This window comes from Aotus nancymaae, unplaced genomic scaffold, assembly GCF_030222135.1.
Source record: "Aotus nancymaae isolate 86718 unplaced genomic scaffold, 86718_ANA_hifiasm-v0.15.2.pri h1tg000021l, whole genome shotgun sequence".
Lineage (NCBI taxonomy): Eukaryota > Metazoa > Chordata > Mammalia > Primates > Aotidae > Aotus > Aotus nancymaae.
Genome location: NW_026988433.1, coordinates 15,876,541 through 15,903,553, shown reverse-complemented (window position 1 = coordinate 15,903,553; position 27,013 = coordinate 15,876,541). Strand labels below are relative to the sequence as shown.

The window sequence follows — 27,013 nt, the reverse complement described above, 5'->3', positions numbered from 1 at the left end:
GATCCTCCCACCTCAGACTCCTGAGTAGCTGGGACTACAGGCGTGTGCCACCATGCCTGGCTAATTTTATTTTATTTTTTATTTTTTTGAGATGGACTTTCACTCTTGTTGCCCAGGCTGGAGTGCAATGGCATGACCTGGGCTCACTGCAACCTCTGCCTCTTGGGTTCAAGCGATTCTCCTGCCTCAGCCTCCCAAGTAGCTAGGAATACAGGTGCCCACCACCACGCCTGGCTAATTTTTGATATTTTAAGTAGAGATGGGGTTTCGCCATGTTGGCCAGGCTGATCTCGAACTCCTGACCTCAGGTGATCCACCCACCTTGGCCTCCCAAAGTGCTGGGATTACAGGAGTGAGCAAGCATGCCCGGCCTGATGCCTGGCTAATTTTTGTGTGTGTGTATATATATATATATATTTTGTTTTTTTTGTAGAGATGCAGTTTTGCCATGTTGCCCAGGCTGGTCTTGAACTCCTGGGCTCAAGTGACCTGCCTGCCTTGGCCTCCTGAAGTGTTGGGATTACAGGCGTAAGCTATCTCGTTCAGCTAGGATTTCCTAAGAGAGGGTAAGTCTCTCTAAAGCAGTGCCTTCCTAAGAGGTTTTCAACACGCTTTGACTATTTGCTACTTTCACATTCTGTCCTGACTTTACATCCTCGCTCTTTTGTAAAAGTGACGGTCATGTATCATGGTCTGCTAGGTAAGGTCACTGAGATTCCTTGTCCCTGACCCCTGAGCCCACCTGTGTTCCTGAGATGAGACCCATTTGCCTTTGAAAGTTCCTCAATATGAATTTCAAGGATGGACACTTAAGCAGCTGAAAAAATGTGGGTTCATTTCCTAGTTGGCCATCGAGCTTCCTACAGTACCTTTTGATTCTAAAAGGAGGCAGGATCAGACTTCAGCTGTTATTCGCTTGGTGGGCAATGGGCTACTAGAGATTTCCTGAGGGGTAGTGGTGAGGATGGAAAGTGCAAGAGGGTCTAGTGCTAAAGTCTGTGTCTAGTCAATGAAGGAGGGTAGCGGCCCCCTTCTCCCAAAGGTGAGCCATCGATGGCCTGGCACTGTGGGCATTTATTTGCTTGGCTGGTTGGGCCAAGGTGGGTCAGCCGTGAGAAAGGGGAAATCTTCAGTCTCACAGGCTGTCAGCGACAGAGACCCACTCTCCTGCCTGGATTGGTGATTGGGAAGAACGGATCTCTTCTTCCCAGACGGCCACTGCCTCTGCAGCTCCCTAGAGCCGGGAAGGGCCCCGGGAATGTTACCTAAAGCCGTGTTCCGCTCCTCCAGCAGCTCCACTTTCACCATCTGGTTGACCGGGGGCGCGTCCTCCAGCCGCTCGATCAGGGCACTCACGAGGTCCTCGTGGTTGCCAGGAAAGACACCCAGGTGGTCCCCAGGCTGGTATTGCAGCTCCTGATTCCCGTTGGTGTGGAGACGCACGAAGATGGTTGAGCGGCTGCAGGAAATTGCAGAGGAACCATAGGACAAAGGCCACCAGCTACGTCCCCCTTTTCTTTGCTCTTTTGTCTGTCCTTGTTGGCTGCAATTCTCCTCCTCCCATTCTTGCAGAGACCTGTGCTGATCAAGCCTGTGCCCCTATCATTCTATTACTATTATTATTATTTCGGTAAGATAGGGTCTTGCTCTGTCGCCCTGGCTGGAGTGCAGTGGCGCGATCACAGCTCACTGAAGCCTCAATCTCCCAAGCTCAAGTAATTAGCTGGGTGTTGTGGCACGTGTCTGTAATCCCAGCTACTCGGGAGCCTCAGCCTCCCGAGTAGCTGGGACTACAGGCACCCGCTGTCATGCCTGGCTAATTTTGGAATTTTTTGTACAGATGGGATTTCCCTATGTGGCCCAGGCTGGTCTCAAACTTGTGAGCTGAAGCAATCTTCCCACCTCGGCCTTCCAAAGTGCTAGGATTACAGGTAAGGGCCAGTGCCCAGCCATCATTCTTCACTGAGGCTTTTATCAAGGTCACCAGTGAACTCCTCACTGCAAATCCAATGGCTGCTTCCTGGGGCCCAGCTGGATCTGGAAGCAGTGTTGGGCATGGCTCTTCACTCTCTCCTTCTTAATTCCCTTCTTTTGGATTCTAGCACCCCATTCTCAGTACCAACAGGGGTCCTCTCAGGGTCTAGCACCTCACTGGGACCACAGGCTGCGGTGTCTCCAATCTGTGAAATTCTGTCTCTCCTAGGAATTCCCCGCCCCCCACCCACTGTGGCAACCAGGGTTCCTCCTATCGTCCGTCTCGGTAAAGGAAAAAAGACTTGGCTTTAAGCTCGGGTTTCTCCTATGCATAAATTCACCAATATTACAAAATTGAGAGATCAAAAAAGAAAACACAGAAGGAAGTCATTGATGCCTGCAAAATTATACCTTTCTGCATCGATTTTTGTGTTTCAAGTTCAGGAGGCCTGTGCTAATCAAACAGCTTTCAAGAATAAACTCTCAGAATGTGATTATTCTGGTCTTTTAAAAAGTTTTAGTACAGGCTGGGTGCGGTGGCTCATGCCTATAATCCCAGCACTTTGGGAGACCAAGGTGAGCAGATCACCTGAGGTCAGGAGTTCGAGACAGCCTGGCCAACATGGTGAAACCCCGTCTCTACTAAAAATACAAAAATTAGCTGAGTGTTGTGGCATGTGCCTGTAATCTCAGCTAGTTGGGAGGCTGAGGCAGGAGAATCACTTGAATCCAGGAGGTGGAGGTTGCAGTGAGCCGAGACTGCACCACTGCATTCCAGCCTGGGCAACAGAGTGAGATTCTGTCTCAAAAAAAAAAAAAAAAAAAAAGTTTCAGTACAGATACTGCATTTCACACAATACCTGCAAACTCTAGGATCAATCAGACTTTGAGAAATCAAATCCTTTGCACCCTTTGAGCTACGACTGCTTTTTTGGATCTGCTTTTTCTTCATTGCCAATTAGTTTTCAGTGGATAGAGATGCTTGATCCTCAACATGAAGTTTCTATATTCTCTATGGTACAGAAATCAACACTTGAATAGCCCAATGGGACTCGCTATTTAAAGGAGCTTTGGCTCAACCAAGAACCCTTTTGTGCTACAAATAGCCACCATTGTTAAAAACAGTTGAGCGGGCACATTATTTTGGGGGAGGAAGGAGTGTCAAGTATTTTCTTGAAGCAAGGCATCCCGCCTTTAGCATAGTGGAGAACTTAGTGACCATAACAGTGAATGGCAGTACTAGGGTCTGGGGTCCCACTGTCTCTCACTGGGCAGATCTTGCCCTGTCTGGGAACTGGCATGACTGCGCCTTCTCTGAGCTCACTCCGGTCTTTGGTTCCTGGGGAGCAAAGACATCACCTCCAAAGAGCTGCAGGAAGGAAATAGCAGAGGCCGTGGCCAGCAGGGGGCACTGTGGGGCTTCTAATTCGGGATCCTCCTAAGACTACCCAGAGGAAGCCTTTGAAAGGCCCGCAAATCAATTCCCGCTTTCTTCCCAGATCATCAGGATTTGCACAAAATAGAAATGCAGAGGACCCAAACTTGCTGAGCTAGCTCACGAGCACATCCACCTCCCCCCAAGTCCTCTTGAACGAGGCAGAGGGTGGCCGTGCAGACAAGGAACAGGATGGGAACGTGGCTGACAGGTGGGCTAGAAGGCGGGTCCAGGCTCTGGCCCTGCTGGGAGTTTAGCCAAGGGGACTCTGCAAACCACTTGCTGAGAACCCTGGCGTTGAATGGCCATGGGGCCCCAGGGCACCTTGCTGGGTTCGTCTCTGATGCTTTGCTGGGAAGCCGAATCTCTGGGGGATAGCATTGGCTCAGAAACCAATTATCCGAAATCTCAGTTCTGCTGAGCTTTTTTCTTTTTCTCTCTCTTTTTTTTTTGAGGTGGAGTTTTATTCTTCTTGCCCAGGCTGGAGTGCAATGGCATGCAATCTCAGCTCACCACAACCTCTGCCTCTCGGGTTCAAGAGATTCTCTTACCTCAGCCTCCCAAGTAGCTGGGATTACAGGATTTGTGCCACCATGCCTGGTTATTATTATTATTATTGTTTTGTATTTTTAGTAGAGATGGGGTTTGTCTATGTTGGTCAGGCTGGTCTTGAACTCCCGACCTCAGGTGAGCCACCCACCTCAGCCTCCCAAAGTGCTGGGATTACAGGCATGAGCCACTGTGCCCAGCCTGCAGAGCTTTCTAAGCAGATAATTTATTTTTATTATTATTATTGAGAGGAGTCTTGCTCTGTTGCCCAGGCTGGAATGCAGTGGTGTGGTCTTAGCTCACTGCAACTTCTGCCTCCTGGATTCAAACAATTGTACTGCCTCAGACTCCTGAGTAGCTGGGATTACAGGCACCTGCCACCATGCCCGGCTAGTTTTTGTATTTTTAGCAGAGACAATGTTTAACCATCACAGCCAGGGTGGTCTTGAACTCTGGATCTCAGGTGATCTACCCACTTCAGCCTCCCAAAGTGCTGGGATTACAGGTGTAAGCCACTGCACCTGGCCTATTTTTAAACGTTTTCTTAAAGCTTGGGACACTGAGAAGTACAGGGAGAGGGGAAGAGGCAATGGAACAGCAGCAGCCATGTGGGCCCTATTCCCTTCTCCCATGAGTGTCTCCTCTGTGTGATTTATTTCCAGCCACATCCAGAAGCGAGACACACACACACACACACACACACATACACACACACACGTTCATTTGGCAGTGGCTCAATGATAGGTTTGCAGATAAAATAATAATTTGCTAATGTCCAGCATTAAATGGAAAAAGACAGAAAATGCATTCTTCAATGAAAAGAGTAAATATTGTCAGCTGTGAACTACTCAAGTTAATGAAGTTCATTCATTCTACACATGTATATTGCGTATCAGGCACTGTTCTAGGCACTGGTGATGGAGTGATAGGGAAGGATGGCAAAATGCTCTATTCTCATTGAGAAGTCATTTAAAAGAGCTCAGGTGGGGTTGGTGATGTGGATGAGTGGGTGGTGATGGGCTGAGGGGAGTGGGCTATGTCAGATAGGACAGTCAGGGAGACTGGCGGAGGAGACAGTTTGGTGATCTGACACTTAAGCAGAGACCTGCAGAGACTTGCAGGCACGGCACTCCCAGGATAGGGAAGAGCACACACAAAGGCCCAGAGGCAGAGAAAAGGCGGCATGTTTAAGGAAGGGAAAGAAGGCTGAGTGTTTGTTTGGAGGGTGGGAGGGGTGGATCACAAGAGCCTCATGATGACCTGTCATGGCAAGGAGTTTGGAAGTTTCCTGAAGTCCAGCAGGAGACCACCAGACGCTGTGAAGCAGGGAGTGATAGCCTTCAATTTACGGTTTTAAAAGATTCCTGTCTGAGGACCTGCTTACATAGTAAAAGATTAGGATGGGGGCAGCCAGAAATTCATATCCTATACAAGTGGGACACCTAGTCGTAACCAATTTTTCTCGCCCTATGCAAATGACACACCTGGTTCAACCAATCTTTTGCACCCTATGTAAATCAAATACTGCTTCCTCCCCCAGGCACCTATAAAACCCTCTGTATTTCACTGCAGATCTGGCAACCCATTTCTTCAGGACCCCTCTCTGTAGCAGAGAGCTCTTTCTTTCACCTATTAAACTTCCACTCTTAACCTCAAAAAAAAAAAAATAAAATAAAATAAAAAGAAAGGAAAGATTCCTCTGTCTGCTTTTTGGAAAATGATCTTTTTAGAGAAAAGTTCAGAAACCAAGATACAAGTTGGATGGCTATTCTAGTCACTCAGATCAGAGATGCCCGTGGCTCCACTCCAGGTATTGGGTCAGAGATGTAGTTGAAAGACAAGGCCAGGGGCATCTGCTGAGGCACTGCATGACCCGTGCGAGGGAGAGAGAGGAGTGAGGATGACACTGGAGGTTTTGGCCGAAGCCACATGTTGATGTCCTCGGTTGAGATGGGGAAGGCTGGAGAGAAGCAGTTTTACTTGAGGAGAGGTGAGACTGAAGCATTTTTCCGATCAAGAACTCACCATTGTAATGTCTGCCACTCTCCCAAACATCCCAGTGCTGACCTTGACTTCTGCTGTTCTTTCTTCCTGGACCCCCGTCCTCTCTTCTGCCTTTCTAAAGCCCACCCTCCCTGAAGAGGTTCATCTCAAGTCCTGTGTTCCCTTCTTCCTCCTGACTTCGAGGACATAGCGTCTACACCCCACACATTAGCGATCCATTATGCTCTCTCTTCTGTGTCATTTGCTAATTGTTGTATGTGCATTAGAAAATTTATTTCTAGGCTGTGATGGTGACTGCGGTCACTTTTCTCTTTAGATTTTCAAGGATCATCCTCAAAAGGCTGCCTATTTCCTCATAAGCACTTTGCCTGCAATTAATGGTTTCTCTCAGGAGGATTAGTGATATTTTGGTTATGGCCTTTTGGGCCAAATAGCCCAACTTCAGCCTTGGGCAGGAGAAAATGGGAGAGTCATGCTTTTCCACTCAATTATCCTTCCTCCTCTTCTTCTTCTTTTTTTTTTAATAAACCTTATGAAGCTGGAAATGGTATTAAGGTTACAAATAGGTAGTGCTTTTAAAGCACTTTAAGCACTGGGAAGTAGGTACTCTGAAAATACAGAACATGCTTTCAGAGAGACAAACACGGAGGCACGATTGGGTCCTCGTTGTGCTAATTCATAACTGATTTTAATTCTACACTCCAGTTCTAACCTTGTTTGGAATATTCTCTGGCTAGTCACTTTTAGGCCCGTAGCTTAGAGTCAGGTACCCTTCTGGATTGGCGGGGGTGGGGGCTGATTTGGGGACTTTTGGGTCCACTTAGCATCAAAACATTTGCAAGTTTCCTGCTACTTATGTACTATGGCTTTGGGAGTAAATTCTGTAAGCTGGTCTTTCATAGTTTGTTGCTGAAACAAACTTCCAGTAGATTATTAGACCTTCTCATGCAATGCTACTTAAATCATCCTTTCCCATAGGACAGAAATAAGTAGTAAGAGACATATTTCAACTAGAGTCCCTCTCTATATCGGAGGCCATTATGCTCTGAATTGCACTTAACTAATTATTCAGAGATTAATTTCCCACTCCATTTCTTTCATGTTTGGGAGTCTAAGAATGTGGGAGCCCTGGGGCTCATCTCTGTGGATCACTTTTATCAAAGGTTTGGAAGATTACATTGAAAGCATGCACACTAAATTTGCAGGTGACATGAAGCAGGGATGGATAAAGAATACTGACTGGACCCTATGACATGCTAGTTGCTTTACGTAGCTTATTTTTAATACTCAGCAGCCTTGCAATGCTGGTGAGGCCATCTGTGTAGCCATTTGGCACACTGACTTTGGCGTCAGATAACCGGGTCGGTGTGACCTTGAGAAAGTCACTTGTATTTTTTAGCTGTCGTTGCTCCTATTTTAAATGTGTATGGTAATCGTACCTACTTCCCAGGCTGGTTAGAATTATAAAAGATTCTGCACAGAGGGCTCAGCACAGTGCTTGGAACACAGAAAGCTCTAGAAAAACATTAGCAATCTTCATAGCTACCATTCCCATTCTAGAGGTAAGGAGACAGGGGCTCAGACCACCTAAATGACTTGCCCAAGGCTGGACAGCTAGTGCATGGCAGAGCTGGGCTTAGAACCCAGGACTGCTCAACTCAAGAGCCTAATGTTTTTTCTATTTTTTTTTTTTTAAGACAGAGTTTCACTCTTGTTGCCCAGGCTGGAGTGCAGTGGTGCAATCTCGGCTCACCACAACCTCCGCCTCCTGTGTTCAAGCGATTCTCCTGCCTCAGCCTCCTGAGTAGCTGGGATTACAGGCATGTGCCACCATGCCCGCCTAATTTTGTATTTTCTTTTCTTTACTTTTTTTTGAGATGAGTCTAGCTCCATTGCCCAAGCTGGAGTGCAGTGGCACGATCTCAGCTCACTGCAACCTCTGCCTCCCAGGTTCAAGTGATTCTCCTGCCTCAGCCTCCCGAGTGGTTGGGATTACAGGCATGCACCACCACACCTGGCAAATTTTTAAAATATTTTTAGTAAAGATGGGGTTTCACCATGTTGGCCAGGCTGGTCTTGAACTCCTGACCTTGTAATCCGCCCACCTCGACCTCTCAAAGCCCTGGGATTACAAGCATGAGCCACCGCGCCTGACCTAATTTTGTATTTTTAGTAGAGACAGGGTTTCTCCATGTTGGTCAGGCTGGTCGCGAACTCCCGACCTCAGGTGATCTACCTGCCTCAGCCTCCGAATGTCCTGGGATTGCAGGCGTGAGCCACCATGCCCAGCCAAGAGCCTCCTCTTAGACATCACATCTCAAATTGATCAAACCAGGTCTGTTCATCTCTCTATTGTATAAGTAATTTTTCTAGCTCTAATGCAAGTCTTTGCATTGGTTCCCATTGAATGGAATGTTTGTCACTTTGCAGTTACAGCAGAAGACCTTTTCAAGTCTTGATTCTTTGCACAGCATAGTTCAGTGCACTGTTCTTGTGTTCAATGGGTTACCCACCTCTGTTCCCAGAGCAGCAAGGGGGTCTCTATGGCACTTTGCAATGATTGGAAAACAGCCAGTCCTTGGAATCAACAAGAGCTTGTCCTTTATTGTGGGTGGCACCTGGGAGCAGAGGTGGGTAACCCAGTGAAACAGTGCAGTGAAGTATGCTGTGCAAAAAATCAAGACTTGAAAAGGTCTTCTGCTGTACCTACAAAGTGAAAAAGATTCCATTCAATAGGAATCTCTGCAAAGACTTTCATTAGTGCGAGAAAAATTATTCATACAAGTAGAGAGATGGACAGACCTGGTTTGATTATTTTGAGACGACGTGAGGTCTAAGAACAGCAGCGACCGCTTTTAACGGAAGAGCAGAACAGCCATTAGAACCACGCCTGCGATCTCAGGCAACATTAGCGCATCCTGCTCAGATTGGTGACGGTGATAATAACCTCAGCACATTTGGCAGTGATCACATGCCCTCTACTGCACTGTGACCAGGTCTGAGAGTGACATTTCCAGCGGGACAGAGTGTGTCCTTTTACTGGAAAAAGGAAACCACATCTTAGGAAGAATGACTTGAAGCAATTAGGACCCATGGGAGATTGGTCAGTGTCGCTGGCTGTTTGTAGGTCTCTCATTTGGAAAGAAATAAACTTGTCTTAGGTGTCACCAGAGAGTAAAACTGGGTTTAAAATAAACTGCTAGGAAGACATGTTTTGGTTATATTAGATAATAAGATAATTGATTATATTGGATATTAAGCTAATTTCTAACAATTAGGACTTCAAAACACAGAGTGGGCTGTTTTGTGAGATAATGAGCCTCTCATCAACCCAAAGAAATTTAAGCAGAGTGTGGGCAGCCATTTTTTAGCACTCCATTAAAAAAATTATCCACAACAGGAAATACTTGGACTAAGTGACTTCCAGCTAAGATGCTGTGGTACAATGAGCATGTAGCAATTCTATGGGGGTGTAGTCCACTATTAAAAATTACTCAGAAAACATTTTTCTTTCGTTTTTTTTCACGAGATCAACACCACCTCTTTTTCCCACCCCTTCAGATTAGAGCTTGGGAAAAGGAAGGCAGGAAACCCAGATGCTACAAAGTAGCAAGGGGGTCTTGATGGCACTTTGCAATGTTTGGAAAATAGCCAGTCCTTGGTGACCACAAGGGCTTTTCCTCCATCGTGGGTGGCATTTAGGAGAAGAGGTGGGTAACCCAATGAACCACGGGGTTCCTACCTGGATTTAGGGCTTTGGAGGTTTTGACGGCTAAGGAGTCGGGCGGCTGAGACTCGCTTTTTGTGGACATTGGATAGACCTGTGGGGAGGAAAAACAACAGTCTTCCTGAGATGGGGTGGAATGTTCCACAAAAACTCCCCAGGTGGGGCAAGGTGGCTCACGCCTGTAATCCCAACTGCTTAGTAAGCTGAGGTGGGAGGATCACTTGAGGCCAGGAGTTCAAGACCAGCCTGGGAAACAAAACGAGATCTTGTCTCAGAATATTAATACAGACAAACCCTCTGTGGCATTTTATTCAACCTCTACTGACACTTCCACTGATCTCTGGAGTGCAGTGAGAGACAGACGAGAAGAGATGAGGCAGGCATTGGTTGGGATGGGTGGGGTGGTTGTGGGTAGTGCAGAACAAAAAGAAAATCTGGTTGAGTTGAGAAGAGGACGGTTTAGAAGAACACAGTATGTTACTAGCGCAAGACAGACATTTCCCAGCACTTGTTTCACGGACTGTGGGAGAGCAGCAAAGTATTCATTTTGGTAGGACTGCACTAAAGGGAGAGCAAAGCAATGAAGCCCGTCTTCTCTAAGCACCTTCTGGAGGTGAGATCGCCTGCCTTTCCCCCATTGTCATGAATGCCTCCCTGGAAGGGTGGTGGGAGGTACCTTGTGTGAGTTCTGGAGCTTCAGCCACATAGGTGAGGCGGAACTTGTTTCTCTTCCAGCTGCGGTCATTGCTGATGAGGGAATTGTTCGCCTTTTCAATGTTGACATCATCTCCCACACAGAAGACATCACAGGCTGCCTGTGGTGTACACAAGGCTTTCAGTGACCTCTTTCAGCCAAGTGGATCTCCTCTCCAAGAGCTCCAAGTCATGGCATATATCTCTCCATCTACCCATACATCCATCTCTCCATCCATCCACCCATCCATCTATCCATCTCTCTATCCACCCACCATCCATCTCTCTAACCATCCATCTATCCATCCATCCATCCATCCTTCTATCCATCCATCCATCCACTCACCCACCCATCCACCCATCCATCCACCCATCCATCCATCTCTTCATCCATCCATCCATCCATCCACCCATCCATCCACCCATCCATCCATCTATCTAACCATCCATCTATCCAGTAGCCCTTCCCTCCTTCCCTTCTTCCTTCCCTCTACCCTTTCATTGTCTTCCTTTCATCCATTCATCTACCCTTCCATTCATCTATCCTTCTACCCTCCCATCCATCTATCCATCCTTCCACTCACCCACCCATCCACCACCGACCCACCCATCCATCCACCCATCCATCCTTCCATGCATCCATCCTTCCCTCCATCTACCCACCCATCCATCCATCTATCTTTCCATCCATCCATCCTTCCATCTGTCCATTCACCCTTCCATCCATCCATCCACCCACCCACCTACCCACTCATCCATTTATCTTTCCATGCATGCATCTGTCCATCCATCCATCCTATATATTTTGCATGCATCTGTCCATCCATCCATCCTATATATTTTGAGTGTCTTCAATGTACTGGACACATCAGATTTGCCATTGACTTTAGGGCCTAACTTGTACTTAAGATATAATTCTATTATGTCATTTATTCCTAAAACTAATGTGTGTAGAGACTTAACATTAAAGAAGGAAGTAAACATCTTAGAATTTCCCAATCCATCTTCCTTTAAATATGTAAGAATTATATGAAGACAGAGCATATTGAATGTCTGGATGACTGCACATAGATTTTTCTTTTTTTTTTGGTCAAGCTCACTTGTTCTTCAATTTTAACAATTCTAAGAATTAATATCCTTATTTATTTATTTAAGACAGAATCTCACTCTGTCACCTAGGCTGGAGTGCAGTGGTGTGATCTTGGCTCACTGCAGCCTCAATCTCCTCCCCAAGTTGAAGTGATTCTCATGCCTCAGCCTTCCTGGTAGCTAGGATTATAGGCATGTGCCACCATGCCCAGCTGATTTTTGTATTTTCAGTAGAGACAGCGTTTTGCCATGTTGGCCAGGCTGGTTTCGAGCTCCTGGCCTCAAGTGATTCACCTGCCTCAGCCTCCCAAAGTGCTGGGATTATGGGCATGAGTCACCATGCCCAGCCAATGTCCTAATTTATTTTAAGATAAAACCACAGATAATTCAAAATAATGATTTTTGTTTGTTTGTTTGTTTTTGAGACAGAGTTTCGCTCCTGTTGCCCAGGCTGAAGTGCAATGGCATAATCTTGGCTTACTGCAACCTCTGCTGCCTGGGTTCAAGCAATTCTCCTGCCTCAGCCTCCCAAGTAGCTGGGATTACAGGCACGCACCACCATGCCCGGCTAATTTTGTATATTTAGTAGAGACGGGGGTTTCTTCATGTTGGTCAGGCTGGTCTCGAACTCGCAACCTCAAGTGATCCACCTGCCTTGGCCTCCTGAAGTGCTGGGATTACAGGCATGAGCCACTGCGCCTGGCCCAATAATGATAATTTTTAAGAGTAGCTTTTACCATTGTTTGACCTCATGTTGACTTTAAAACAATCCAGATGTTCATCAGTGGATGAATGGATTAACAAGATTTGGCACATCCATACAACGGAATATTATTTGGCTATGAAAGAGGATGAAGTTCTGATATATGCTACAATATGGAAGAACCTTGAAAACACTATGCTAAGTTAAAGAAGTCAGTCACAAAAGACCACGTATTATATGATTCCATTCACAGGAAATGTCCGGCACAGGGAAATCTACGGAGACGGAAAGTGGATTTGTGGTTGCCAGAGCTGGGGGTGGGATGGGAGGACGGGAGCTGACGGCTAAAGGGTGCAGTGGCTTTTAACAAGCCTTGCTTCTGGTGTCTAAGTCAAGGTTGGCTGGTGGAAATCAAGAAACAGAATTATCCCAACAGGTATAAAAAGCCAAGTTATCTCAACTCTCCTCGTCTGGGAGGAAATACAGGAACAGGCTAATGAACACTGCCACCCCACATGGAAATCCTTATAGCCCAGGGTCCTCAGCTTCCCCATTTGCCCCCACCTGCATTTGCTTTCAGGATGAAAAGTACCAACTGAATGACAGAAGGTTGCATGGTACCCTTTCTCCTGGGGTTGCTGATGAGAACGCATTCCAAGGCTAGGATGGAGTGGGTAAAAGTGGCAGGGTCCACATTCATTACCACCTCCCACCCCAGGATGGCCAGTTTAGTAATCCCCATATGCAGGTAAAAGGCCATGCATGGCTTATTTATACTCCTGTAGCCTTCAATTTAGAACAGCTCTGGCCAATAGGATGTTTTATCATGATGGAAATGTTCTGCACTGTACAATATGGAAACTCCTACCCCTGTGGTGACTGAGAATACAAAAAGTGGTTACTGCAACTGAGCAATGGAATTTTTGCTTCTTTTCTCTTTTTTCTTGGAGACAGAGTCTCACTATGTTGCCCAGGCTGGAGTACAGTGGCATGATCTCAGCTCACTGCAACCTCCACCTCCCAGGTTCAAGCAATTCTCCTGCCTCAGTCTCCCAAGTAGCTGGGACTACAGGCACCTGCCACCATGCTCAGCTAATTTTTCTTTCATGTATTTTTAGTAGAGATGGGGTTTTACTATGTTGGCCAGGCTGGTCTTGAACTCCTGACCTCGTGATCTGCCCACCTTGGCCTCCCAAAGTGCTGGGATTACAGGAGTGAGCCACCGTGCCTGGAAGGATAGTTTTTAAATACTGAAAAAAGATAGCAGTTTATTATTTTTATTTATTTATTTATGAGACAGAGTCTCGCTCTGTCCCCTAGGCTGGAGTGCAGTGGCATGATCTCAGCTCACCACAACCTCCACCTGCTGGGTTCAAGCAATTCTCCTGCCTCAGCCTCCTGAGTAGCTGGGACTATAGGCACACACTGCCACATCAAGCTAATTTTTTGTATTTTGGTAGAGATGGGGTTTCACCATGTTGCCTAGGCTGGTCTCAAACTCCTGAGCTCAGGCGATCTGCCCTTCTTGGCCTCCCAAATTGCTAGGATTGCAGGTGTGAGCCACTGTGCCTGGCCAACAGTTTATTATAATTTATTTTATTTAACAATCTGGGAAGTTCGCAGCCATCAGCAGTTCTAGTGCAAATTTCAGGTACAATTGGGGATTCTAGAATCTCAGTGGAGCTGTTAATGTAGTGAACCTTGCATGTAAAATACATGTATACTTTTGGTAACACAGGGATAGGAATCTCTCTCTCAAATTAACCTTATTGGTTGTGTTCTCAGCAAACTGACCTGGGTCACTCAACATGGGTTTTATTGTTCCTGATATTAGCACATGTTCCATTTTTACAATAAATTCATGATCATCAGAAGGTATCAATTAGACACACATGGCACCAGGGGCTTCACAGCCACTACAGGTTTTCTCCTCTCCATCCATTATGTTCTAAAGAAATTCTGCTTTGCTTCCCCAGGAACTTTAGTAGTTTCCTGCTGAGGCGGGGATGCAGGGTCTATCGCCCTTTTCTGTCTGGAGGAAGTCAGGAATTGGATTTTAAACCTAATTAATTAATTAATTAATTATTATTTTTTAAGAGGTGGGGTCTCACTACATTGCCCAGGCTGGTCTTGAGCTCCTGGGCTCAAGCAATCCTCTTGCCCCAGCCTCCCAAAGTGCTGAGATTATAAGCATGAACCACCATGCCCAGCCTTATTTAATTTTGTACTGTATAAATAGGTGTAGGTGTAATTCATATAACATCATTCACTGCTTAAACATGCACAATTCTGTGGCACATAGAACATTCACAAGGTTATGCAACCCTTCCCACTATCTGCTTCCAGAACATTCTCATTACCCCTAACCCCTACACTAAATTTTTTTTTTATCTATTAGCAGTCGCTTCCATTTCCCATCCCCATAACCCCTAGCAACCACTAACCTGCCTTCTGTCTCTATGGATTTTCTCATTGTGGACATTTCATATAAATGGAATCCTGCAATACATATTCTTTTGTGACTGGCTTCTTCCACTTAGCATAAAGTTTTCAAGGTCCATCCATGTTGTAGCAGGTATCATCACTTCATTCCTTTTCACGGATGAAGAACATTCCGTTGCGTTGATGTACCACATTTTATTTACTCATTCATCATATGCAATTTTAATAAGTTTAAATTTAAATGGCTATGTGTGGTTAGTGGCTACCATACTGCTTACTGACGATCTAGCACAAGAGAGTAGGCTTGTCAAAGTTGACAGACTGCCAAGATCTTCAGTTTGGTTTGGTCGAGCAACTCTATGTGTTTTTTTATGTACCTGTATACCAAATTTGAGTGAGGGATGGCTTCCTCCCAGCCTGACATTCCAAGACTGCATAACATTTTTATGGACCAACTCCTTGCCCATAATGTAGGACGTTGGATTCTAGGTAGAAAATATGTGTTCTCAGGCCACCCAAATTTGTCTGAGCTGTTTAAAGCTGCATCTAGGCTGGATACATGGGAGAGGTACTGAGGGTTTGCTCAAGTTTCTTCTCTTCTTGATGGTTTAGGTGCTGTCTTTGGGGAGCGTGGGGAGCATTACTTCTCCCTGTACGTCCATGATTACCTTGAAGACCTTCTTGGCCCAGGTCCTGAAAGCCTCTTCCTGCCCACAGAGCTCATCCCCCTCCCTCATCTTCAGGATCCTCTCCCCTCCCAGTTCTTCCAGGAGGGTGTCCACAGCATGTCCAAAGGCGCAAAAGTGAGGATACGCTCGTGAGCCGAGGCCGAACACTGAGAACCTGTCAAGGAGACAACAGAATGTTCATGCTAAGGGACTGTGGGGAATGTGGGGAGTGTCTGGTGTAATGGGCTGAACTGTGTCCCCCAAATTTCATAGAGTAAAACCCTAATCTCCTTACAACTGTATTTCCAGATAGGGCCTTTAAGGAGGTAATTAAAATTAAATGAGGTTATAAGCATAGAGCCCTGATCTGATGGGATTCGTGTCCTTATAGAAGAGGAAGAGACATCAGAGCACTCTCTCTCTTCTTCTCTCTTTCTCTCTCTCTACCTCTCTCTCTCTCTCTCTCTCTCTGTGGACATAGCAAGAAGGTGGTCATCTGCAAGCCAGAAAGAGAGACCTCACCAGAAGGCAACCCTGCTAGCACCTTGATCTTGGAGTTCTGGCTTCCGGTACCATGAGAAATTAAGTTTCTGTTTCAGCTGTCTGTGAGTTCTAGAACTACAGCCAATACCACTCTGTCTGTGCTATTTTGTTGTGGCATCCTGAATTAATATATCTGGTATCTCGAGAAGAACAGTGTTTAGCTGATGGCAGTCAGGCAACCCCAAGCTCATCTGTGGAAGGGCACTTTAAACCTAAGGGCTCTCAAGCGTTTCTCTCCCTTTCTTTTGGTCTCTTGTAAGTATCGCCATCATCCGGAGAATATTCTAATTGGTTCTAAGGAGGACAAGTTAGGGATAGCGGCGACCTGGAACCACTGGCTGTTTCTTGCATGTCCATTTCTAAGCTGGACCAATTGGAGAAATTAGCCTACGTTAGTGGAGGGCTTGAATTCTACAGGTGGCATAACTAGATTAGTTTTAAGTATGAAGATAATGAAACTATAACATAATAGTTCTCAGGGACTTGTATTAATGAAGAGACCAGAAGAAACTGTCATCAACACATCAAACAGGTTCTTCTAAAAGGAGATGAAAGAGTTATAAATGGCTGGGTATAGTGGCCCATGCTTGTAATCCCAGCACTTTGGGAGGCTAAGGCAGGTGGATCATGAGGTCAAGAGATTGAGACCATCCTAACTAACACAATGAAACCTTGTCTGCACTAAAAATACAAAAAATTAGCCAGGCATGGTGGCACACACCTGTAGTCCCAGCTACTTGGGAGGCTGAGGCAGGAGAATCTCCTGAATCAGGGAGGTGGAGGCTGCAGTGAGCCAACATCGCCACTGCACTCCAGCCTGGGCGACAGAGAGAGACTCTGTCTTAAAAAAAAAATTATTCTGGCTCGATTCCTTGTAAGGTGTATGAAATGAATTTTCTTCATAGACCCTCTGTGCATAGAGACCACCAAGAAAATGTTGGTGCTTGAACCAGTGGGGTCAAGTTCACGAGATAGTTCTCCATGTTGAGGTGAGGACACTTTGACTGACATATGGGAAATGGAGGGCTTCTGTAGGGCTGGTCTACAGCCCTTCAGACACTTTCTGCCACATTTCCAAAACTTGGTCTTGACTGTAGGTCTTAGACCTCACAGGGACAGAACAACAGGTTCATGAATGGGACAAAAACACCCCCCTTGCCCCACTTTTTAAGGTCAGAGTGTTCTTCTATAGACTGTCATCTCAGATTAACCATGGAGAGGGGCTACTTAACCTATTCCATACGGGGTCAGGCCATGCCCCTGAATCTCTTTTTCAGGGTGATGGGAACAAAATGGTAACAGATTGAGATGAGGAGGAAGGAAGAAGGTAGGAGAAGTTGGGAAGGTATTCTCCATCATTGGAGCATGAACTTGGGGTAGGTCCAGGTGCGTCACAGGTGAAGGTTAATACAGGTTAATATCCACTCCTCTCAAATCCACTCATATCATTTCATCTTCCTCTTCTTCCTTGCCCTCCTTTCCCTAGAATTCCAGAGCCTTTCCAAATAAAGTATGTGGGATTAGACAGCATTTTGCCATTTACTTCTTTTTTTTTTTTTTTTTTTTTTTTTTTTTTGAGACAGTCTTGCTCTTGTTGCCCAGGCCGGAGTGCAGTGGTGTGGCGATCTTGACTCACTGCCACCTCTGCCTCCCAGGTTCAAGCAATTCTCCTGTCTCACCCTCCTGAGTAGCTGGGATTACAGGCCCCCACAACCATGCCCAGCTAATTTTTGTATTTTTAGTAGAGATGGGGTTTCACCATGTTGGTCACGATGGTGTTGAACTCTTGACCTCAGGTGATCCACACACCTCGGCCTCCCAAAGTGCTGGGGTTACAGGCATGAGCCGCCGTGCCCAGACTGCCAATTACTCTTAACCAATGATCGTCCTGGATCTAAAAACATTACTCTTTTCTTGCAGGGTGGCGGCCTGACACGTAGACAGAGATGGGGACTGGGTGTGGGCTGATTGGAAGGGTGACGGGAAAGGGCACCCCTGCCCTAAGCCACCTGCCTCAGCCTTAGCCCACTGCAGACCTGGGAACTCCCAGCATTAGTCCTGCCTTCTGGTTAAGGTGTTTCCCGAATCTCTGTGATTTATGTTTGTGATGCCTGCCATATTTAATTACCACTGATACTGTTAATTACTCATTTGTGCTTGTGAACTTGCTTTTCGTCTTTCCTCACTAGCTCATCACTGCTATGATCTGAATGTTTGTGTCACCCCCAAATTCATAGGTTGAAACCTAACTCCCAGTGTCATGGTATTAGTGGCCTTTTTGGATTTGACTGGGTCATGAAGGTGAAGCCTCATGAATGAGATTAGTGCCCTCATAAGGGGCTGAAGAGACCAGAGTTCTTCCCCTTCTGCCATGTGAGGATGCAGTTGGAAGGTATGATCTATGAGCCAGAGAGTGGGCTCTCACCAGACACTGAATCTGCCAGCACCTTGATCTTGGACTTCCCAGCCTCTAGAACTGTGAGAAATAAATTTCTGTTGTTTACAAGCTGCCAGTTTAAGACATTTGGTATCGTAGCCCGAACGGACTAAGACTCCTGACTCTTGTTTTCACCAAGATGATGATTCAGGCAGTTGATTCATTAATGTTCTTCTTGGTGGACCTGAGGACCTAGACCACAGTCACTACTTGTCACATTTCCATCACAATCTTCAGCTTATGATTTCAAAATTCCTATTTTAAGCCTCCAAACCAGGAGTTGGCAAACTTTTTTTTGAGACAGGGTCTCGCTCTGTCATCTGGGTTGGAGTGCAGTAGTAGTGTGATCATGGCTTACTGTAGCCTCGATCTCCTAGGCTCAGGCAGTCTCCCCACCACAGCCTCCTAGTAGCTGGGACTAAAGACATGTGCCACTGTGCCCAGCTAATCAATTCATTTTTTTCATTTTTTTTTTTTTCTGTAGAGACAGGGTCCCAATGTGTTGCCTAGGCTGGTCTTAAACTAAGTGATCCTCCCACCTCAGCCTCCCAAAGTGTTGAGATGGTAGGCGTTAGCCACTGTCCCTGGCCTTGGCAAACTTTATTTTTTTTTGAGACAGAGTTTTGCTCTATTGTTCAGGCTGAAGTGCAGTGGCATGATCTTGGCTCACTGCAACCTCTGCCTCCCAGGCTCAAGCCTCACTGGAGTAGCTGGGACCACAGGTGTCTGCCACCATGAGCAGCTAAGTTTTTATATTTTTGGTAGAAATGGGGTTTTGCCATGTTGTCCAGGCTGGTCTTGGACTCCTGAGCTAGAGTGATCTGCCTGCCTTGGCCTCCCAAAGTGCTAGGATTACAGGCATGAGACACTGTGCCTGGTGTTGGCAAATTTTTTATATGTGGGGGTCAGACAGCAAATATTTTTAGGCTTACAGTTCAAGAAGTAAAATTGAAGATATTATGTAGGTACTTACAAAACAAGAAAGAAAACATTCCTGAACATTTTCAACTGATAAAATTAAAAACATAATAATAATAATTAAGCATACTTTAACACAGGTTGACTATGAGAACACTGGAATTCATTTTTTAGGGGAGAAGAGTAACATTTTCTTTATTGGGGTTCAAAGGTAACGTTTGCTACCATCAAACTAATTACAAATGTTCATTGGTAAGAAAACCCTTTATTAGCTCATGGGTTGTAAAAAATATGCAGTGACCAGGCTGGATTTGGCCCCAGGCACTAGTCTGCCAAACCCTGCCATGATAGATTTAATAAGGGAAAAATGGGTCTGAGTGTCAAACTCCAGAACTGATGTTTCAGTGTTGGGCTGAAAAAAGTACTGATGTCAAAACCTATAGAATGTGCAACACCAAGAGTGAACCCTAGAGTAAACGATGGACTGCAGCTGATAATGACGTGTCATTGTAGGTGCATCATTCTAACAAACGCACCACTCTGGTGCAGGATGCTGATAGGAGGAGAGACTGCCTGTGTAGGGAAAGGAAGATATGGGAACCCTCCGTACTTTCTGCTCACTTTGCTGTCAACTAACATTGCTTTAAAGCATAAAGCCTAGCCTGGGCACAGTGGCCTCACACCTGTAATCCTAGCACTTTGGGAGGTCGAGGCAATCAGATTGCCTGAACTCAGGAGTTCAAGACCAGCCTGGGCAACATAATGAAATCTGGTCTCTACTTAAAAAAAAAAAATTGCAGGGCATGGCAGCGTGCACCTGCAGTCCCAGCTACTCAGGAGGCTGAGGCAGGAGAATCTCTTGAACCCGGGAGGTGGAGGTTGCAGTGAGCTGAGATCGTGCCACTGCACCCCAGCCTGGGTGACAGCGAGACTCCATCTCTTAAACAATAGCAACAACAACAGCATCAAACAAACAAAAAACCATAAATCCTATTTTAAAATGTCCTGAGGGCATAATAGATGTTTTGATATCTAACAAACCGTGATCTATACTATGTACTAAGCATTGCTCTAGGTAATGATGGAGAAGGTTCCATTAGTGAAGGTCTGAGAGATCTGTGGCCAGGCCTGAATGTCCTTCCTATGGGGCAACTCACATCGGTCTTGTCTTGATCAATATCTATGAAACCAAGGGTTTGACATCCCAGTTTTCTTTCCTTCCAAGAACCCATTAAACTGAATACACAACTATTGTAATATAAAATAATTGTTCACATACTTCCTAAAATTATCTCGTAGTATGTGACTATGCCATGAGATAACGTGGGGTTAGGGCAGTATTTGTCAAATCTGACTGCATGTTAGAGTCAGTTGGAGAGACTTAAAGAAAAAGAAAAAAAGCAACACATGAGCCCAATTCTAGATCAATTCCATCAGAATCTCTGGAGATGGGGCTTGGTTATTATATTAGTACGCTGCAAACCTCTCTAGGTGATTTTGATGAACCTCCAGGGTTGAGAACCATTGGGCCATAGGGGGTTGTCTACAGAAGCTTCTATTAAGTATACACCATTGCTATTGGGAAGGGCAGCTCATTGAGCAATATCCAGGGATTGATATCTTTCAGCACAAATAATGGGGTGAACCTTGGGTAATGGGGCTCTGAGGGAGTATGTATAGGAAAAGAAGTCACATAAAGGATCAAAAATGGTGCAAGGGGAAACCAGGCAAAGTGACTTAATGGGTGGGAGAGGTTCTAGACAGCCATGCAGTTGGTTTTATGAGAAACGAATGGGCATAGAAGGGAGACTCCCTCCCCACAACAAAGAGCTCACTTTGTAACTAGGTCCAGCTCCCCGGGAACCTTGATCTTCTCTGACCCCCGACCCCGTTATCCCCTTGCTCACCTCACATTGGCCAGGGGTCCAGCACTCTCAAAGTTGTCTCTGAGGTCGGGTCCATCGCCTGATGATTTTTGGGAGTCAGAGTAGGAGGAGACGCTATTGAATCGGACCTTGTAGCTCCTGCCAAAATCAAAGAGAATCTGTGAGCTCTGGCCTGGAGCTCCCTCCTGAGGTCAACACCCTTGATGAAACTTCAAGTTACCAGTCCTGTTTCTAGGGCCTTCTCTTGTATGTTGAGTCAAACCGTAACACTCCCATGGCCTGTTTTATAATCTGCCAGCTTACTCTTGCCCACCACAGTGGTAGCTATTCATCTGCACTTGACCTTATTGGCACTTAAAAGGCTTCTAGCCATGCTTAACTCAGGAAACTTGAGACCCAAAAAGTTCAAATGATTAAATCAGTAAGAAGTCATGAACAGAACTAACTACCCTCCTAAACCATTAGACCTTGTTTTCTTGTTTCTCAAATTTTAATGTGCACAGGAATCATCCTGGGATTTCATTAAAATGCAGATTCTGATTAAGTAGGTCTGGGACCTAGCTTGGGGTTCTGCATTTCTAAGAAGCTCACAGGAGATTCCAGTGTCTCCAGACTTTAAGTAGCTAGAAACTAGACTATGCTGTCCAAGATGGCAGCCACTGGCTAAGTGTGGCTATCTAAAGTTAAATTAATTTGAATTAAATACAAGTCAATGTGGTTGGTACACTGCAAACCTCCCTAGGTGATTCTGGTGTGCATCCAGGTTTGAGAACCACAGGGTCATAGCAGGGTCCAGGTCACTTGCACTAGCCACATTTCAGGTGCTCCAGAGCCACATGTGGCTAGTGGCTGCTATCGTGGACAGCACAGATGTAGAACATTTACATCTCTGTAGAAAGTTCTTCTGGACAGTGCTGGAGCATCCCACTCAATATTGTCCTTCCATAAAGTTATGGTCCTTAGACACTTCAGGGCTGTGTCACATTTCACATTTCAAGTAAACATGAAAAATGCTCAGCACTGACACCTGGCACGGAAAGAGACTGCATTTTTTTAATTAAACTATTTTGAAAGTGAAGGAAGATGTCATCGGGACTCAAACCTTAGCATGAAAGGCTCAGGAACCTTGAGACTAAAAAAAATTCCGATTTCTCAGTTTTCCTCTAAAAGTGGTAAGTGGTGCTCTCAGGCAAGGCAAAATGAAACAAAGCAAATGCGAACAAAAAATCCGAGACCAAAGGAACGCACGACCAAAACTCCAAAACAAAACCCAAGATTCAAGAAGCAAACTCAACACACAAATCTAGTTACAAAAGATTAAAAAAAAAAAACAAGAAAAAAAAGAGAAAAAGAAGAAAAGAAAAGAAATGATGCATTCTGACAGCAGGGTTTCTAAGCTGGATGTTCTTTTAAGTTTTCGCTCCAGCATCAGGAAAGTTCTAAATATATGTAAGTGTATTTTCTGCCCTAAAATAGTCTCACATTGAGTCATGGAATATATCGGGGGTGGCTGTGTTGTTAGTGTGGGAGGCATGGTTGATGGTTGTGGGTAAAAATAACAGCACGTGCATTTGTATGAGGCTGGAGGTTTTTCCAAATGCTTTCCTCTTTGTTATTACCCTTTGACCCTGCCAGCAGGCCACAGAAGTGGGTAGGGCAGAGATAATTTCTCCCCATTTGGCAGATGAGAAAGACCAAGGCCCACAGAAGTGACTTGCTCAAGGTTACTCAGTGAGTTAGTGACACAGCTCGGGTTAGAACTCGGGTCTCCTTGAGACCTAGATGTGTGTGTGGCCTTGGATGCTCAGGCATTGGGCATGCATGCACATATTTGCACACGCATGCATGTACACACATGTGCACATACACACACATACACACTCTACCTGTGCTGGCTGTCACGGGCTGCAGCCAGACCATGGACTTCTGTGTCACCATGGGGGAGGGGAGGCCCTTTACGGGGAAAGAAACGCAAGGGTTCCGGGTACCTAGAGGGGAGAATCGATGGTGCCCTATCTCTCCCTGAAGGAGGGGTGAGAGGGAACCTGCTAGGAGGCCACCCAGGATGGGGTGAGAAGGAGAGCGGTGGGGAGAGTGAGGACTAAGACGCTGGAGGTGGGCGTAGAACGAGAGCTGATCACAGGAACTCAGCAACAGTCTGAGTATCAAAAGTATGTAAGTCTGGCAGCACGTTCGCTGAACAAAGAAAATCAAAAGCGATTTTCTTTCTTTCTTTTGTTCTTTTGAGATGGAGTCTCGCTCTGTCACCAGGCTGGAGTGCAGTAGCGTGATCTCAGCTCACTACAACCTCCACCTCTTGGCTTCAAGTGATTCTCCTGCCTCAGCCTCCCAAGCAGCTGTGATTACAGGTGCACACTACCATGCCCAGCTAATTTTTATGTTTTTAGTATAGATGGGTTTCACCATGTTGGCCAGGCTGGTCTTGAACTCCCGACTAAGGTGATCCTCCTGCCTTGGCCTCCCAAAGTGCTGGGATTACAGGTATAAACCACTGTGCCTGGCCTCAGAAGGGATTTTCTGCTTAGCACAGTCAATAAACACCACAGCACTTGATGTTCACCTTCAGACACAGGGATCTGCTCCCCGCTGGAGCAAATACTGAGTTGGCCTCATTGAAAGGCAGCTTGGTGTGCACACACTGTATGTTCTATACCTTACAGGGGATGCAAGGGCTTTTCAAAGGTAATTAAAAAATTTTTTTTTGGCCAGGTGTGGTGACAGCACTTTGGGAGGCTGAGGCAGGCGGATCACTTGAGGTCAGGAGTTCAAGACCAGCCTGGCCAACATGGTGAAACCCTGTCTCTACTAAAAATACAAAAATTAGCCAGGTGTGGTGATGCATGCCTATAGTCCCAGCTACTTGGGAGGCTGAGGCTGCAGAATTGCTTGAACTCCAGAGGCAAAGGTTGCAGTGAGCCGAGATCAAGCCATTGTACTCCAGCTTTGGTGATAAGAGTGAAACTCCATCTCAAAAAAAATCATTTTTTTTAGAGACAGGGTCTTGCTCTGTTATCCAGGCTGGGATCCCATGGTATAATTATGGCTCACTGTAGCCTCAACCCCCTGAGCTCAAGTGATCCTGCCTCAGCCTCTGGAGTAGCTGAGACTACAAGTGCACACCATCATGTCCAGCTAATTAAAAAAATTTTTTTTGTAGAGATGGGATCTTGCTATATTGCCCTGGCTGGTTTGAACTCCTGGTTTCAAGCAATCCTCCTACCTCAGCCTCCCGCAGGACTAGGATTATAGGCGTGAGCCACCATGCCCAGCCATCAATGGTAAGTTTGATTAGATGCTTTTTTACTTTACCAAATACCTTTAGAACTCAATCCCACATTAGATGCAGTTCCATTGCAAACATATTTTTGACTACAGGTATGTTTTGTCTTATGAGGTATCTTATCTTTTGAACTCAATTTCTACATTAGCTTCGACTTCACCCTGAGCATCAGACAGTAAGCTTCTAAGGAAAGAAGTTCCATTCTTTGATTTTAGCAACTTTTTTTTTGGACAGGTCTGGCTGTTCACGCTGGCCTCAAATTCCTGGGGTCGGGTAATCCTTCCAGCTCAGCCTCCAGAGTAGCTGAGACTACAGGCGTGTGCTACCATGCCCGACTGCCTTGCACTGATTTTGAATGTAGGTTCCCAAAGAGGGAAAAAGAATAAGAATATATTTACAAGTGCTCTTACATGTAGTTTCTGATTTGATTCTTACTAATTAGAAAGTCAAGGCAGGTGCCATAATCTCTATTTAATAGAAAAGGAAACTGAGGCACACGGCTGTGAAGTGACTCAGAAACCAAAATATTGGCCCCAGTAGACTGCAGACACCTCACAACTAAGACCCATCACAAATGGACATCAGATTACAGCCACCGTCCAGAACTCAAATGTGAACACCAGGTGCCAAATGTCAATGTCCAGTTACCCTCAGGGGATGGTGGGTGACGTCGGAGGGGTCATTCACTTACTTCCTTTCTTCCTGCACAGAGTTGGGGTGCCTCATTTCCATCAATGCACAGCCGAATTTCTGGAGGCCAAAATAGATGGGTGAAATTAGCACATCTTAGTAAGTGGGAAATCAGGTCGGGCACTGAGGATCTGGGGTCCTGGCTGTCAAAGAGGAGACTGATGCCCGGAGGCCAGGATGTCAAGAGAGGTCAGGGGCTCAGGCTGGACAGTAATGCTGGGGTTGCAGACGCAGAGGATACACTTGCTGTTTAAACGACTACAGGTGTGGACTCCCTACCCCCAGCACACAACTTCCCTTTGGAGGCTTCTCTCTATAAAAATATTGTCCCCACATCCCTCATCTACAGCAGAGGACATCAAGCTCATGATTGGAGCAGCCACTGCAAACAAACAGCTGACTTAGGTGACAATATTTTCACCAGGGACTTGCTAACTAGTCACCAGTAGACTGAGGACTAGGAACTGTCCCATCTTTGGATAACTTGGATTCAAATGGAAATTACTGGCTTTGAGGCTCTGGGAGGGTTTGCTACTGAACAGCAGGTATGGGAAGAGTCTCCATTGTGGCCCCCTCCCTCCCAACGATGGAACCACACTCTTGAACAGGTAAAAGCTCATCTCACCTCCCCATTCTCAGGGGGATCTCCGTTGCCAAAGGTGCTGGTAACCACAAGGACCAGAGTTTCATGTTCCAGGTGCACGATGTCATATTCTTCCATGGACATCACCTAGGTGGGTGGGGGCACAGGTATGGGGTGGGAGAGGGAGAAGGGGATGAGGAGAGAAAAGAGGTGGGAGAGACAAAAAGTGATGGGGGAAGGAGAAAAGGAGAGAAAGGAAAAATGTGAGTCATTTGGAGTCATCTCCTTTGGAAGGAGAACCAAAAGATCTGGGGTGTTAACAATTCAATGGGCTCAAGTGTGTAGAACTAAATGCTTTTTGGTAGTGTGGGAACTTACTATGATCGCTGTGGCCTGAAGGATTGTGGAGAGTCTGGGGGCAATGGTTCAAGAGGTTGGCAGACACTAGAGACAGATCTGGATGGAATCCCATGGGATGGTCCCGGATTCTTCCTGACCCCAGTCAGGCTGGGAACGACCCGGCTAGAGCTGACCAAATCTTCTCAACGTCATCTCTAATCCTTCCCCCAGCAGTGGGAGCACCTGGCTAAACCAGTCTGAGATACCTGTCTTCTGGAAAGATGATTGCCCTGTGTCTCATCATTGTCTGAGCAACATATCTCAAAATAGGTTCTAGAAAATCCCAGTCTCCTGAGATGCTCCATGAAAACAAGAGATCCACAGTCAAATATATTTGGGACACATTTATATCCTATCCTCGCCTCTTTTGGAGATTATAACACATGGTTACAGATTACAGGCTCTGAGAAGTCCTGTAACAGCAATGAAAACCATTGAGCTGTACTTCATGCAAAGCTTCCCAAACTGACCTCGGAATGGTTTCTTATAAACCCTCTAACATTTTGCACTTAAGAGGGAAATTTCATTTTGTGACTCCTGGACTCCTGAAGGGTTCATGGGGAGAGGGATATCACAGTCCCCTGACATGTATGCCGATGTCACACACAAATGACATGTGTGTGAGCTGATAGGCATCATCAGGTGTGTTTTCATCCTTTGCTGAAGCCTTCTTCTCTGTTGACTTCTCTTTCTCCCCATTCCTGCCTTTATTTACCATGAGAAGCTGGGGGAGCTACTGCTGCCCCCACTTACCTTGGCATCAAAGGCATGTTTGAAGATCTCACACAAGGTCTTGGCATAAGCTTGCGATTTGCCTGTCTCTGTGGCATAGAGGATGGTCGCTTTGACTCTCTTGGCCATAGCTTGCCCCATCAGTTTGGCCGAGAACTTGACAGCTCTGGAGGGAAGAGGATGGAAAGGAAAAATGGAAAACAGAACAGGGGAGAGAAGATGCTGGATTAGGACTTGCGT

The 27,013-nt window shown here is 45.9% G+C and overlaps 1 protein-coding gene and 1 pseudogene across 3 annotated transcripts in view; both read right to left on the bottom strand.

Annotated features, from left to right (window-relative positions):
- Positions 1 to 27,013, bottom strand: part of NOS1 (nitric oxide synthase 1) — a 231,872-nt gene that overhangs the window by 19,188 nt on the left and 185,671 nt on the right. For all 3 annotated transcript variants that reach the window (XM_064379759.1, XM_064379761.1, XM_064379760.1), the window contains exons 14-22: positions 26,795 to 26,939; positions 25,685 to 25,789; positions 25,061 to 25,119; positions 22,955 to 23,056; positions 21,090 to 21,206; positions 15,285 to 15,459; positions 10,366 to 10,504; positions 9,705 to 9,783; positions 1,266 to 1,459 (exon numbers count right to left, since the gene is read on the bottom strand). In XM_064379759.1, coding sequence (XP_064235829.1) covers positions 1,266 to 1,459; positions 9,705 to 9,783; positions 10,366 to 10,504; positions 15,285 to 15,459; positions 21,090 to 21,206; positions 22,955 to 23,056; positions 25,061 to 25,119; positions 25,685 to 25,789; positions 26,795 to 26,939 — 1,115 coding nt within the window. The remainder of the gene's footprint in view (positions 1 to 1,265; positions 1,460 to 9,704; positions 9,784 to 10,365; positions 10,505 to 15,284; positions 15,460 to 21,089; positions 21,207 to 22,954; positions 23,057 to 25,060; positions 25,120 to 25,684; positions 25,790 to 26,794; positions 26,940 to 27,013) is intronic.
- On the bottom strand, positions 13,775 to 14,116 carry LOC105728568 (elongin-C-like; annotated as a pseudogene).